The 15,999-nt window shown below is 39.0% G+C and overlaps 1 protein-coding gene across 12 annotated transcripts in view; it reads right to left on the bottom strand.

Moving 5' to 3' along the window:
* The window catches only part of AHCYL2 (adenosylhomocysteinase like 2), a 199,240-nt gene that overhangs the window by 13,571 nt on the left and 169,670 nt on the right, over window positions 1-15,999 (bottom strand). For all 12 annotated transcript variants that reach the window (XM_053609156.1, XM_053609158.1, XM_053609157.1 and 9 more), the window contains 7 exons: window positions 14,626-14,720; window positions 11,829-11,935; window positions 9,768-9,884; window positions 9,163-9,226; window positions 8,601-8,689; window positions 4,728-4,798; window positions 2,058-2,152 (listed from right to left, as the gene is read on the bottom strand). In XM_053609156.1, the coding sequence (XP_053465131.1) occupies window positions 2,058-2,152; window positions 4,728-4,798; window positions 8,601-8,689; window positions 9,163-9,226; window positions 9,768-9,884; window positions 11,829-11,935; window positions 14,626-14,720 (638 nt within the window). The remainder of the gene's footprint in view (window positions 1-2,057; window positions 2,153-4,727; window positions 4,799-8,600; window positions 8,690-9,162; window positions 9,227-9,767; window positions 9,885-11,828; window positions 11,936-14,625; window positions 14,721-15,999) is intronic.

Genomic DNA, 15,999 nt, shown 5'->3' with positions numbered 1-15,999 from the left:
ATGATGGCAGGAATCTTTGCCTGTTTTGTTCATTGACTGTAAGCATCTACAACAACACCTAGCAGATAGCAGTCACAAAAAAAATACATTTGTGATTGAAGGTAAAGAGACTTCTGGCCTGGGTGGCGCCTGTGGCTCAAGGAGTAGGGCACCGGTCCCATATGCCGGAGGTGGCGGGTTCAAACCCAGCCCCGGCCAAAAATCACAAAAAAAAAAAAAAAAAAAAAAAAGAGACTTCTGGCCTTTATTCTGAGAGATTACTTACATCTGGCTGCCTTTGAAAGAGCGATTACCATCACAATTTGAAGATAAATTTAATCTACAAATCATGAGGTGGTAATAATAAAATACATAAGCACACAAAACTAGAGTAGGAGTCAAAAAATCTGGAATTTGTACTCCAATTTCATTTTGGATTAATTATATGACTGACAATGTACTTAACTTCATAGTTGTTTTCCCAATTAATTCCTTTCCCCTTCCCCTACTCTGAAGATTTTTCATTAGGACCTATGTCATGACATGAATACTTCCCTTTAGGCTTTTGCCCTTTGAAGGCTCTAGAAGATTAATCCAAGAAAAGACAATCATATGCTAGACATTTTTAGAAATATTAATAACTTTGGCCCTTTAGTAAAGGGGCAGTATTGCACGTAAGTGAAACTTCAGGAAAAAAACCTAACAACTAAGTTATTCATTGTAAGCAAAATATCATGGTAAGATAGAGAAATGAAGCCAGTCAGACAACTAGGGTAGAAATAGGCTTGGTAGGTTGCTTTGCTAGCTATTTTTTTTTTTTTTTTTGTACAGACAGAGTTTCACTTTATGGCCCTCGGTAGAGTGCCGTGGCCTCACACAGCTCACAGCAACCTCCGACTCCTGGGGCTTAAGCGATTCTCTTGCCTCAGCCTCCCGAGTAGCTGGGACTACAGGCACCCGCCGCAACGCCCAGCTATTTTTGGTTACATTTTGGCTGGGGCCGGGCTTGAACCCGCCACCCTCGGTATATGGGGCCGGCGCCTTACCGACTGAGCCACAGGCGCCGCCCATTTTGCTAGCTAGCTATTTTTAATAATAGAAGAATACAGCACAGAGTTAAAAAGAGAAGTCATATAAAACAGATATCCAACAGGCTCTCAATAACTGATCCTTACCTGGCAATGCTGAAACTCAAGCAGAGCAGCCCTCAGTGGAGATGAAAGCATGCTTTGCTTGAGCCAGAGAGAAATACAGGTGTGCCAGAAAAATGCCATAAAAATTTAAAACCAGAGCGAAAGTCACATTGAGAGATATTTTGGTAAGTCTGTAAAGAAATAAATAACACTTCTATTAACTATTGCTTGGGCAACGTATTAGGACCAAGTGCTGTTTTGGATTGGAAAATTTTAGAGTAAATATAAGCAAATTAGAGAACCAAGGTGATAGATTTTCTGGGTTTGAGGACCACATGCTACTACACAATGGCACTGCATTGACTGTGACCACCTACAGACCCAATTACTATGGTATGGAAAATATGTTAAGGGGAGACATAGCCCAGTGAAAGAAAGAGAGAAGGAAGAAACCGCAGTATATGACTGACACAGTCAAACTTAAACAACATAATCATCCAGCACATAGAGTTTTCTTCCGTGACTTGTTTCCTTGGACCAAGCCACTTATTTCATCTTTATGGTAAAACCATAAAGTAAAACTTCCAAAAGTTTGGTAAAACTTTGGTAAAAGTTTGGTAATACTTTGGTAAAACTCCCAAAGTATTGACTACTACACTGACTCACATTCATCGCATCCTTTTTGTAGTTTTGAGTTTCCCCCACTCTCAATCCTAAATATAGAGATAAAATGGCTTATAATATAAGTAGGTATCAAAGTTGGGAGGAGGAAGATAATCGTTTGAAATTATTAAATTGAGAGGAAGAAGCTATATAGTAACCACAATAACAACCAGGAAAGTTATATTTAGGATGGCTCGTGATCCTGCTCTTTCCTCTTTCAGTTTATTTCCTGGGAAGAAGAGGTGGAGCAAAAGACCCTAATAATAAGCCACTTGATCTTACCACATCAATCTCCGTGTTGGAATGTCCCATGTTACAGACAATACAGCTATTCTTCATACGGTCCAGGTGCTCTCTGGTTACCACATTCTTGTTACCTTAAAAACCGAAGAGGTATCCATATGAAAAGAAAGGAAGCTGGACCCCTATCTCATTCAATATGAGATAACTCATATAACAACATGATAAAATTAACTCAAAATGAATCATAACCTAATTGTTAAAGCTAAACTATAAAACTCCTAGAAAAACATAGAATTACACCTTTGTGACTTTGGGTTAGGCAATGGTTTCTCAGACATAATACCTAAAGTACAAGCAACCAAAGAAATAATAGATAAATTGGACTATGTCACCATTAAAAGCTTTTGTGTACAAATGATACCACTAAAAAAATGAAAAGACAACCCATAGAATGAGAAAAAAAATCTGCAAATCATATAATTGATAAGGGGCTTTTATTCAGAATATACAAGGAACTATTACAACCCACTAAGAAGAATACAATTCCAAAATGAGCAAAGATGAGCTCAGAACTTGAGATTACAGTGAGTTATGATCATGCCATTGCACTCCAGCTGGGGTGACAGAACAAGACCCTATCTCTAACTGAAAAACAAAAAGAGGAAAAGATCTGAACAGACATTTCCCCAAAGAAGATGTACAAATGGCCAACAAATGCATGAAAAGATGTTCAACATGATCAGTCATTAGGGAAATATAAATCAAAACCACATTGAGTACCACTTTATGCTCACTAGGATGGTGATAATTAAAAAGACAGACAATAACAAGTATTGGTGAGGATTTGCAGAAATTAGAATGCACATGCATTTTGGTGAAATTATAAAATGGTGTAGTAATTTTTTTGGTGATTCCTCAAAATAATAATAGAGTTACTGTGTGAGTCAATTTTACTCCAAGGTATATATCCAAGAGAACTAAAAATATATGTCCACACAAAAGCTTATGTATAAGGTTCACAGCAGCAGCATTATTCCTAATAGTCAAAAAGCGAAACAACACAAATGTTCATCAACTGATGAATGAATAAATAAAATGTGGTTACATCATACAATGAAATATTCAGCAATAAAAAGAAGTATGATACATGCTATCACATGGTAGACCCTGAAAACATCATGCTAAGTAAAAGAAGCTGGTCACAGAAGATAACATACTGTATGATTCCATTTATATAAAATATCCAGAATAGCAAAATCTATACAGACAGAAATACAAGTGGATTGCCTAGGGCTAGGGGAGGGTGGAGGATGAAGGATACAATAAGGAGTGACTGCTAACAGTATAGAGTTTCTTTATGGGGTGATGAATATGTTCTGGAATGACATAATGGGATGTTATACAACTTTACTAAAAACCATTGAATTGTAAACTTTAAAATGGTGAGCTTTGGTGGCGCCCATAGCTCAGTGGGTAAGGTGCTGGCCACATACACCGAGGCTGGCAGGTTGGAGCCTGGCCTGGGCCTGCTAAACAACAATGACAACTGTAACCAAAAAATAGCTGGGCACTGTGGCAGACACCTGTAGTCCCAGCTACTCGGGAGCCTGAGGCAAGAGATTCGCTTAAGCCCAAGAGTTTGAGGTTGCTGTGAGCTGTGACACCACAGCACTCTATCGAGGGCGACATACTGAGATTCTGTCTCAAAAAAAAGGTGACCTTTATGGTATATAAATTATATATCAATAAACAAATTTGATTTTGGTGAGGGCTGCACAACCCTGTAAATTTACTAGAGAACAATGAATTTAAATGGGTGAAATATGTAGCATGTGAATTATATCTCCATAAAGCTATTAAAAAAATTCAGGAAATTTATATGAACCAAGAACAGCTTCTTGTGGTCCTTCTTCTCTGTCCCAGATCTCCCTGAGGCTACAAATATTTCTGATTTTCCCCCTCAAAAATAAGATTATAAAAGAAAACCAGTGTTCCTGTGGTTTATGGTTCTACTATAAAAATAAAATAAGCGGTGGCGCCTGTGGCTCGAGGAGTAGGGTGCCGGTCCCATATGCCAGAGGTGGCGGGTTCAAACCCAGCCCTGGCCAAAAAAACACACACACACAAAAAAAATAAAATAAAATAAGCATCTCAGTCTAAATAAACTAGTCATCTCTGCATATTCCTCTCTAAAACTCAAAATTTACCTCTATAGGAATTAACACAATAACCTCTCCCACTTTAACTATGAATAATTTGTGTCTACCTTTGCCTTAATTATAGGGACTAGAGAAAAATATATATCATTTTTGGAGATAAAATAAATATCAAGCAGAGTCCTATGGATGAAAAAAAAGAAAAAAACCCAAGTGTACAAATTTAAGTTCTGGCTTCCCAAATGAAACTATACTAATTAATCTCATCTCTAGCTTTATCCTAGGTAGTTGGGGATAGATGGAGACACAGCAGTTACAAAGGGTGGAGAGAAACCTTCCTATAGTAATAACCTAATGGTATACTTTTGGGTCAGAGCTCCAAAGAGGTAGGAAGAAAAAAAACTACCTGGTTTTAAAAAACTGGCTGGTTTTGTATACTACTATCTCATTCTAGCTTTTAGACTTTGTTTTTTCAGAATATTTCCAATCATCTTTCTTTTGCTCTGTGAAAGCGTTCCCAAGTGCCACCCCATTTAGTATGTCATAATCATACCTGTACAGGTAATAACAATGTCCACTTGTCGGATGACCTCATTTAATTTCACCAGTCGAAATCCATCCATACTGTAGAAATAAAGCACGACCAATTAACCTAAACAAGCAGCTGGGGAGATTTTTGCCACAGAACTTCAAGAGCTATTACAAGGTCCTTTGGTAACTACACTGTCACTTCTTGAGATAGCTGGATTATTCTTAGTAATGAAAAATCCAAACCATTTCCTTAAGTCCACCACAATGCCTGGCTATTTTTTGTTTTTTATTTTTTTGTAGTTACTGTTGTTCAGCAGGGCTGGGCCTCCAGCCCTGGTGCATGTGGCCGGCGCCCCAGCCGTTGAACTATAGGCGCCGAGCCCAAAAATATATCTTAGACTCATAGACATACTTGATTTCTTCTTCTACATTAAACATTACTTGCCTTCTTAAAATGCTATACTCTTTAGATCTGTCACATTTCTTTTTTTTTTTTTGTACAGACAGAATCTCACTTTACTGCCCTCAGTAGAGTGCCGTGGCATCACACGGCTCACAGCAACCTCCAGCTCTTGGGCTTAAGCGATTCTCTTGCCTCAGCCTCCCGAGCAGCTGGGACTACAGGCGCCCACCACAACGCCCGGCTATTTTTTTGGTTGCAGTTTGGCCGGGGCTGGGTTTGAACCCACCACCCTCGGCATATGGGGCCGGCGCCCTACTCACTGAGCCACAGGTGCCGCCCGATCTGTCACATTTCTATCCTGGTTTACCTCCTACTTTTCTGATTCTCTCTTGTTGACCGCAACCAACCTTGGCACTGGTATACTCTACAGGGTTTTGCTCTTTACTCTTTTCTCTTATTTTTTCAATATTTATCCATACTCCTTCCCCTGGCTGCAAATGACCACTTATAGGTGGCTGATATGTACATTTATATCTTTAGATTGGATCTCTCTGAGGCTTCGCAGTCAAGTATCAAATTATCTAGTGAATATTTCCTCATGAATGTCCCGGAAGGATCTCAAACTTACTGTCTGAAAATATACTCATTATCGTCTTCCCACATCCAACTCCATCTATTTCTTCTTCTATATTCTCTATTTTGATCAATAGCATCAATGTTCATCCAACTATATGAGCCATATAAACAAGAATGTTCTAAGGGCTGGGCGTGGTGGCTCATGCCTGTAATCCTAACACTCTAGGAGGCCAAGGTGGTTGAATTGCCTGAGCCAGAGCGAGACCTCATCTCTAAAACTAGCTGGGCATTATGGCAGGTGCCTGTGGTCCCAGCTACTTGGGAGGCTGAGGCAAGAGAATCACTTGAGCCCAAGAGTTGGAGGTTGCTGTGAACTATGATATCATGACACTGTACACAAGGTGACAAAGTGAGACTTTGTCTCAAAAAAAAAAAAAAAAAAGATAAGATAAGAATGTTCTAGCTTACTGCCTATCCCTAACTGAAGTTGTCACCAAATGTAGTTGATTCTTTTTCCTTAATTCCTTAAAAGTCTATTGAATCTGTCCCTCATCTTCAGACATGCTGGTCTTGCTTAAGTTCAGGTCTTACACTTCCTGCCTAGATTACTACAGTAACCCCTGGCCCAATCTCATTGCCTCTAAATCATTTGCAGAGTGACTTCCCTAAATGCAATTTAGATCATGTCACTTCCTTGTTTAAAATATTTCAAAAAGGCTTGGCGCCTGTGGCTTAGAGGCTAGGGTACCAGCCACATGCACTGGAGCTGGAGGGTTCAAATGTGGCCTGGGCCTGCCAAACAATGACAACTACAACCAAAAAATAGATGGGCTTTGTGGCAGGCCCCTGTAGTCCCAGCTACTTGGGAGGCTGAGGCAAGAGAATCGCTTAAGCCCAAGAGTTTGAGGTTGTTGTGAGTTGTGACACCATGGCACTCTACCCAGGGCCACATAGTGAGACTCTGCCTAAAAAAAAATTTCAATGAGATGCCTGTTCTCAGGATAAGACCCAATACTTACGTTCATATGATTACACTGACATAGGATTCCTATGACCCCTACCTCAGATATTATCATTCCTTCAAATTTATCCTGTCTGCCAGCAACATTAAAGTATTTCCAGCTTCTTAGACATGCTGTGCTATCTCCTTCCTTACAGACTATGCACATGTTCCCTCTAACTATAATATACCTCCAAACTAAGAAAATATTTAGACATGTCTGAAGACTCAGTTCTATTGACATCTTTCTACCCTGTCCCCTTGCTCTCCAGTTAGAAATTTCTCCTTTGTCCAACTACAGAAGCATGTGATGTTTATCTTCATGTCAGCACTTGGTACACTACATAGTGGTTATCTGTCCATGTGCTTCTAAAAGCAGACTTTGAGACAGAGTCTCACTCTGTTGTCCCAGGGTAGAGTGCCATGGCATCACAGCTCACAGCAACCTCAAACTTGTGGGCTCAAGTGATCCTCTTGCTTCAGCCTTCTGAGTATCTGGAATTACAGGTGCCCACCCAACATCCGGCTAGTTTTTTTATTTTTAGTAGAGACAAGGTCTCACTCTTGTTCAAGCTGGTTTTGAACTCCTGAGCTCAAGCAATCCACCCTCCTTGGGCTCCCAGAGTGCTAGGATTACAGGTGTGAGCCACCATGCCCAGCCTCTACAGGATAATTTGAATAGTATTGCAATCAGTATTAAAGCATGTTCAAATTTCTATAATAAACTCTGAGAACACTAGAAGGGTGATGGTTCCCCTTGTGTGCAGGAACTTGACTTAAAGAAAGTCCCAATTCTGTTGAGGAAATCCGTCGGTTTATAGCTAAGATGTGTAAGGAGGACAGGGGGAAATGATTATAGTAAAAGCTTTATGCAATGTTTATCTTGGGAATACTCCTACAGAAGTGTTTTTCAACCCTTTTTTAAATCTCACAGCACACTTGAACCTATAAACTTCTGTGCACACTTAAATTATGTTGATCAAAAAAAGGATAAAAAAAGAATCTATTTTCTGTGCTTTGAAATTCTTTTGAAAATAATTTTATTATTATTATTATTAAGATCCTCTCATGGCACACTAGTTGAAAATCACTGCTCTAGAGGGTTGATAGCAAAGACTGGGTTGGGTATCCAGACTATAACACTAGGGCTCTGCATAGTTTTCAGGAACAACAGTATTTCCCATCCTGCTAAGGGTAGCAAGAGACAATTTTAATGATAGCTACCATTTAGTGAGCATGCATTATGTGGCAGCAGCTTTGTACCTTATATATTATATAATACATAATAATTATTGTTTTATTGAACTCTTACAACCTTGTGAAGTAGCTATGATTACCTACATTTTACAGAAGAAAAAGGAACTATTCTGTTTTCAAATTTTTAATTGTAGAATAATTTGAAATTTAAGAATTGTAAGAATAGTACAAATACTTCTCATATACCTTTCAGTCAAAGTTAGCAGATTTTACCCTTAATTTGGACTTGACTGATAATTCCTCACAATTAGATTCAGGTTATTATGTTTTGGGGAGAGATATAATACCACAAAAAGGCCTTTTTAGTATATTACATCACAAGACATCCAAAACCAGCCTGTTTCTTTTCTGATCATTGTTTTCAAAGAGGCAGGGATTACATACAGAAGAGGTAAGGGGCTACTTGTTCTCTGGCTCAAAGCATACCCTGCTACTATTTCCATAGGAATTCTAAATTTTAGCTTTTCTGATAGTCTCTGCTCTATCAGAGCAGAGCTCCTTTATCTTTGAAAGATAAACTTAGCATTAGTGGCAGCCTCTCTGAGGAGCTGAGCCCCTCTAAGATAAGATGTGTAACTAGGCCCCTCTTTGGAGCAGCTCCAAGATCACATGTCAGATGGCAGCATACAGGAGGAGCAAGTCTCCCTTTGCATGCTTACCAGGCTTGCAGGGCACAGATGGGGTCAATCTCTGTTACATACACAATGGAGCCCATGGCTTTGAGGGCAGCACAGCACCCCTTCCCCACCTGAAGAAGGGGAAGAACATACCTATTAGGAAAGTCAGTGACAAAACAGTTTTCCAAAGCTTCTATAAAGAGCACCCCCAATTTCTGCCCCCAAAAGGAATTTCACTGAATAGATTCATGCTCAGGGAAAAACAAATAAATGAATACAGTTCATAAACAACCCCCCTGGTTCCTGCTTATCACATTCATGTGCGTAAGAACACCCACACTCACGATTTATAATCAAAACACAAGCGAAAAGAACATTACAAACGGTGGTTCTGGAACAAGTCAGAAAATTAACTTAAGGAAAAATGGCAAAGATGCAAAGGTAAAAGAAAGGCTTTACTTTAACTAAAGGGCCTCCGAAGTTGTTCAGTTTCCCATTCTAAAGTGGTAATGAATATATTCTTATGTCCATACAAATGAAAAATTCTAGACTATTTCAGCAAAATACATTTGATACACCTAATAAATGAAAGGTTAAACTTTACCTCTCCATAGCCACAGACCACCACTTGCTTTCCACCAAACATCATGTCTGTTGTTCTTTTAAGTCTAGCGGGGGAGGGTGGGGGGGGGAAATGTCAAATCAGAAAAATTTTCTCATTTCTCCGTTGAGATTAGTATTAAGTCTTTTTGTTTACATGGGTCTTTTTTTGGTTTGTTTTTTATTTTGAAAGAAAGTCTAGTTTCTCTCCTAGAAAAACAATTTAATAACCAGAAAGAAAAGTTGAATAAAACATATATTTTCTCACTCCTTGCCATCCAACTAATTCTACATGTGACTTTTTTTTTTCCTTTTTTCTCCTTACGTTAGGAGTGGTGTAGAAGAGAAGAAAAGGTAGATTACACAGTAACTTTTGAACATAAAAGCAATATACATTTATTATATAATGTTCTGAATGTATAATACTTGGAAATAAAAGATACAAAGAAGAAAATAAAAATAATGTAATTTTAATTTATGAAGTTACAAAGCTTTGGTTTAGTGGAAATGTTATCTAAATGTGCTACGTGAATCATTTCCAGAAATAAGCAAAACCAAAAGAAAATCAAAATTACAACTCAAGATCATCTTAACGATAATAAACATTACCCATCAAGAATTGATTCACGGCAACAGTACAGGTTGTCAAATTTCTGTTTGGTGACTGAGTCATTGACATTCATGGCTGGAACACACAGCTTCCCAGCTTTGGACAGTTGGTATAGCCTGAGGATGAGGGAAGTCAAGAAGAATATAAAACAATGAAATACCAAGATCTACTATCGCTTTCAGATCAAATCCCAGAAATATGTTGATTACCTAGGCATGACAGCATGAGACGTGACGAGTTTTGTCTTCTCAGATACTGAGAAATAAAAAATATGTTTCTCGGGGCGGTGCCTGTGGCTCAAGGAGTAGGGTGCCGGCCCCATATGCTGGAGGTGGTGGGTTCCAACCCAGCCCCAGCCAAAAACTGCCAAAAAAAAAAATGTTTCTAGAACCTGTATACAGTTTGGCAATAAAGATCTTCTTCAAAAGTAATGTGGGGAAAATCCTTGATTTACCTTTAAATTTTAAATGTAAAATTTTAAATTGCATATTAACTTTATCCCCCATTTTTTTTGAGACAGAGTCTCAAGCTGTCGCCCTGGGTAGAGTGCCATGGTATCATAACTCACAGCAACCTTCAACTCAGGATCAACTGGGGTCTCGCTTTCTGCTCAGGCTGGTCTCAAACTTGTGAGCTCAAGCAATCCACTGCCTCAGCCTCCCAGAGTGCTAGGATTATAGGTGTGAGCCATTGTGCCTGGCCTTTATTCCCCATTTTAATTAAAAGGAGAATAACTTTCAGTACTACTACATTGGCTAATTAAGTTCTCAAAATCAGGGTGGTGCCTGTGACTCAAGGAGTAGGGTGCCTGTCCCATATACCGGGGGTGATGGGTTCAAGCCAAGCCCTGGCCAAAACTGCAAATAAAAAAAAAGTTCTCAAACTCATCCTGGAAAAAGTACACCTTTGAAATGCTCCTCTTGCATCTGGCAACCATAGTGATATGCAGCAATGAGATATGTAGCACTTTTTCTAGGATGGGTTTGTGAACTTAGTTATCTGACTTGTATTTTAAAAATCTTGCATAATCCTACTACTCTAATGCAACAATTTTAACTTTTAAATGATCTAAAATTTATAATCTCAATATGTAGGTCTACTATGAAAGTTTTATGTTATTTTATTTTATTTTTTTCAGAAAGAGTCTCACTTTGTCACCCTTGGTAGAGTGTTATGGTATCATAGCTCACAGCAACCTCAAACTCTTGGGCTCAAGTGATTCTCTAGCCCGAGTAGCTGGGACCATAGGCACCCGACACAACGCCTGGCTATTTTTTTAGAGACAGGGTCTCGCTCTTGCTCAGGCTGTTCTGGAACTCACATGCTGAAGCAATGCACCAGCCTCAGTCTCCCAGAATGCTAGGATTATAGGCGTGAGCCACGGCACCCAGCCAAGAGTTTTATTTTAAACTGAGTCAATTACAAATTAGAACTACGGACTTTATTCAAAATTGATCCCTTTTTAAGAGTTGAAGGTATGTTATACTACAGTTTTGTATATTCAAAAAGATCACAATATATTGAAGCCATGATGGTGGGCGATTGAGAATTTACTTCCCCCCAATTTTTGTTTCATGCTTTCAGATCTTTATGGGTGAATAAGAGCAAACAGAAATGATTCTAGTTTTACTCAGGCAAGTACTAGCTCCTTTGAGAAAAAGAGCAGAACCCCTACACTCTGTGTAAAAATATAAGCTTGATAAGGACACAGATTTTTGTCCCTTTTGTCTGCTGCTAGATCCCTAGCATGTAGGAGAGTTCCTGGCTCATTGTATATGTTCAATAGACATTTGCTGAATAAAAGAATTTATCCCAAAAGGACAAGAAGTCACTGTATCAAAATGACTAGAAAACATGAGACCTCCACTTATTCCCCTGCCTGACTCTCTCACTATTTTAGGTTTGTTATTTGGGTTAATTAAATAATAAGTGTGCAGGCTCAGATCTGGTTACCTCCTAGCAGGTTATAATTTTTTAACATAGTATGTTCTGTAGGTATGTGATTGTAAGATTATATGCCTAAACTGCATAAAACAAGGTATGCCCATGTCAAAACTTACCTATGAACTCCAGTGACACTCTCCTCTACTATGCCCTTGATTTTCTTAAACATGTTGGGATACTTTTTATAAATCCAGTGAGTGAGATCCCCTCCATCATCTAAGATCTGCAATAGCAAGCATCAATAATGTCATTTACTTTGTTGAAGGCTCCAGGCTTCAATGCTTCTTTGGGTTTTGTATCCTAATTTCTAATTACCAATTTATAGATATTCCAAATTTCCATATGTTTATATAAAGTAACTTCGAGCAGGATTAATTAACTAAATAGTCATGATACTGAAAGGAAAGACAATGGAAGGTGAAAGGCCAATTGTAATTCTCACTGCCAAATGACGCTCCCACATGACAAACCTACTTTATGAAAATACACAGCAACATGATGTAGATTTTCTTATGGATTGACAGCTTAAATAATGGCTATCTAGACTATTAGTCCTTGAATGTACTGTAGATATTCAAAAACCCTAAACTTATATAGGTATTCATATAGCAGATTTCTACTGGTTAAATTCAGGACTTTAAATAAATTCAGTAAAGGCTTAGCCTAAAATTAAAAAAGGCCAGATAATTAGCCTTCCTCTCAGAACAATGGTTATAAGACTTAATTCTTTAATCCTTTACTTCTCCCAAAGTACAGGCACTCTCCCACCCAAAATATCAGGCAGCACTGTGGGGTTTTGCCTAGCACAACCTCACACTCTGTATAAACCGAATTAAAAATAACCAGGGAACCATGCAGCAGGTAGGTGTGCAAGCATGCCTTTGAACAGCTCATCACTATTTCAGGTTGGGATTAAAGATAAACACAATGCTGTGCCCACTGGAGAGCTTTCATCAGCAGAGGAAAGTTTTTGAATTATAAATAAGCTAAAGAAGGACCAGCTTAGAATGCTATCAGGCTCTAGGCTATGGCAATTCAGCCTTTCACTGGGCTGTCAAAAATGCTTAGCAGGACTTAACAAATTGTTACACCTGTTGTCCTGGAAAGTCCCTACAGAAATCTGTTGCCCTTTGCTGGCATGTACCCATTTTACAGTCCCATCAGTCATCAACTCTCCTATAAGTGCCAAAAATGCCATGGCGGACCCCAGGGCACACAAAATCCCCAACCTCATGTCTATCTCCTGATCTCTGTTTCTGCTCCAGTTGTCGATGTATTTTCTCTGACTCAATCAAGCCTTGCTTGAGAGCAGAGATCCAAGGAAGAACTCATTAAAGCTCTTACACTTGCTCCAAACACAAATAGAAACTCCTAGAACAGATGCCCTAAGAAACCAAAAGTTTCTTTTTCTGAGTTTCTCTCTCCCTTTCTGCATGCATGGAATTCCTTGTGGGGTTTTCCCTGGCCACAGAAAAGGTCAGAGACAAAAAAGATTGGACAACTGGGAACCATGTGTTGTAAGTTCTACTATTCTTATCTACTTTTCCCTTTGACAAAGATACAGGCAGGTAGCTGCTAACCCCAATATTTATTTAATGAAAGCAGCCCATAGTTCTCACCATGTAAATCTACTGTAGAAAATTCCTGTCATCAGGAAATCCTTTTGCGATTAGAAAGCAAGCAAAAGTACTACATCTTCACAGGATCCAAAGAGGTTTCAGTCTAGTTTTCCGGGGTGACAACTGTTTTTGTCTCTGACTTTCTTCATTAACCTTCTCATAGTTTCTGCTGGTTCCACAGTTTATAAAATCTCTCTGGGTACAATCCCATGTCCTTTCTGGGTTCCTGACTATAAAATCAATGTTTTTTTTTTTTCCAGTTTTTGGCCAGGGCTGGGTTCGAGCCCGCCACCTCCGGTATATGGGGCTGGCGCCCTACTCCTTTGAGCCACAGGTGCCTCTCTAAAATCAATGTTTTATTCCCAGAAGAAACCTGGCATATCTTTTTAGTATCTGTCAGTCATACTCTGTCCTGTTTCTGTTAAAACTGACTCCTCTTACAGCCACTGTCAACCTCCTCCCCCCAGCCCTTTGGAATGAAAGCTTTAACACAGCTTCCTCAAACGAGGGAGAGGGAGCCCTGGGTGCAATGTGACCTGGATCACAGAAGGCAGAAAGAAGCTGCTTCTCTGCGTGAGTCAGACCAGGCCTGCTCTGCAGTCTGCAGCAGCAAGCAATGGTTGGAGGATTCACGCATTCTTTTTTCAGTTGATTCTCTAGTTTCTCATCTAATATTCAGAATTTTTATAAAATAGGAGTGCCACATATTTTGTGTAGATTTTTGCCTCTGCAAATCTAATGTACTATCAGGCTTCAAGACTTGATCTTTTACAAAAAGAAACAAGAATAAAAAACTCAAAACTTTGCTTGGTCATCTTTTTTAAGGTGCTCAACAAATAAAGAGAAGAAATTTGAACTTGGAAGTTCTTTAGATTTACTAGATTCTGTGTATAGATTCTAGAAAGAAAGCTAAGTATCTCAGAGTTGTTTTTTTTTGGGGGGGGTTTTGGTTATGTTGGGTTGGGGGGACTGGTAGGCAGTGACAGGGGATGGAAATTCATTATCCTTGCTTTTTAATCAGCCATGTGTAAATCCCGAGCAGCACTTTACTATTACTAATGAATATGAATGCTTCTAAGAATTAAGGTACAAGGCACTATGAGGTTATAAGAGTTCAATACTCTTGGGGTACCCTAAGCATGAGCATCTAGATAGATCTACTGGAAACCCTGGCACATCAGATAGAAAAGGAGTCATTTTCCCTTTTTACTGTTGAGAAACTTCTCCCAGGCCACAGCCTTATCCCACCTCCATCCTGTCCCTATAGAATTGTATTAGCAGAAATCCGACCTACCATGTTTGGCTGCCAGCCCTCAACATTTACACATCTATCAATGCACCACCAAAAGTCATCTTCTGACTCTCCCTTCCAGGCAAACACAGGAAATCCTGAGGAAAAAAAAAAAAAAGAAAGAAAGAAACCATTAAAAACTGAAAAAAAAAAAAAGGAATGATCCCCAAATATTTGAAAGACGATGTTGGTTTTCCCCAATTCCAAACCCTCCTATTCTACTATATTCCTTGGACTGACTTCCTTCATGATTAGCATTGCCTTTAGCACTGTTATCCATTCCTTTGTCTTTGGAGGTCATTCTGCTCTTATTAGCCAAAAAAGGACAGGCTAAAGGGACAAAAGTATCACAGTTGTTAAAAATAGGACTAAATGGAAAAAAGAGACCAGAAATAAGTACTTCTTGATCCACTTAAACTGCCATTCTCACCATTTCCCAACTACTCTTTTTTTTGAGACAAAGCCTTACTCTGTCCCACTGGGTAGAGTGTCGTGGTGTCATAGCTCATGCAACCTCAAACTCCTGGGCTCAAAAGCTCCTCTTGCCTCAGCCTCTGGTCCACCACAACACCCGGCTAATTTTTATATTCTTTTTAGTAGAGATGGGGTCTTGCTCTTGCTTAGGCCAGTCTCAAACTCCTGAGCTCAAGCAATCCACCAGCTTCCCAGAGTGTTAGGATTACAGGCGTGAGCCACCACGCTGGCCTCTACTCTTTGATCTTTCTTGCTTTTATACTTTAGTCATCCCACCTTCTTTGTCAGGAAAACCCTTCTTATACCTTCTCCATCTGCTAAAATGTTGCTATACTTCATAGCCCAGTTAAGTGTCATGTTCCTAATGAAACCTTATTAACCCAGCTGGAAGTAACTCTCAAAGAATTTGAACTTTTCTAAGCCCCCTGTTTATGGATATAAATCCGCTGTGGCATTTATCATAAATGTTCTTGTATTTTAATAAAATTCTGAGGGCAAAGACATTGTCTCATTTGTCCTTATATCTCTTAGAGTAGGTCAATACGCATTTGTTTTAAAAAAATTATGAATGCATACCTATAATTAATTAGGCTATATAATACTTGTATCAATAAAGCATTAATATTAAATACTGTTCTATCATATATACATTAATAAAATTTTATAAATGAATGAGTATAAATGAAAGAACCAATGAACACTGAGAGTGCCAGCCAAAGGACAGACATGCATATTCTATAGGCCTTCCCCAGTATCTCCCAGGGGCTCTGAAGCAAGTGTTTAGTACTCTGATCTGTGCTGTGCTGCCAGAGAGTAAAGGCAAGAGGCTGGCAAAATCCAAATTTCTCTATTTCTTTTGTCCTTCAAGTATCAGTGGATGTTCAGATCAAATATTAATCTGCC

The sequence above is a fragment of the Nycticebus coucang genome, chromosome 11 (assembly GCF_027406575.1).
Source record: "Nycticebus coucang isolate mNycCou1 chromosome 11, mNycCou1.pri, whole genome shotgun sequence".
In the NCBI taxonomy this organism is placed as follows: Eukaryota; Metazoa; Chordata; class Mammalia; order Primates; family Lorisidae; genus Nycticebus; species Nycticebus coucang.
The sequence above is the reverse complement of the archived record's forward strand: the minus strand, read 5'-3'. Positions and strand labels throughout refer to the sequence as shown.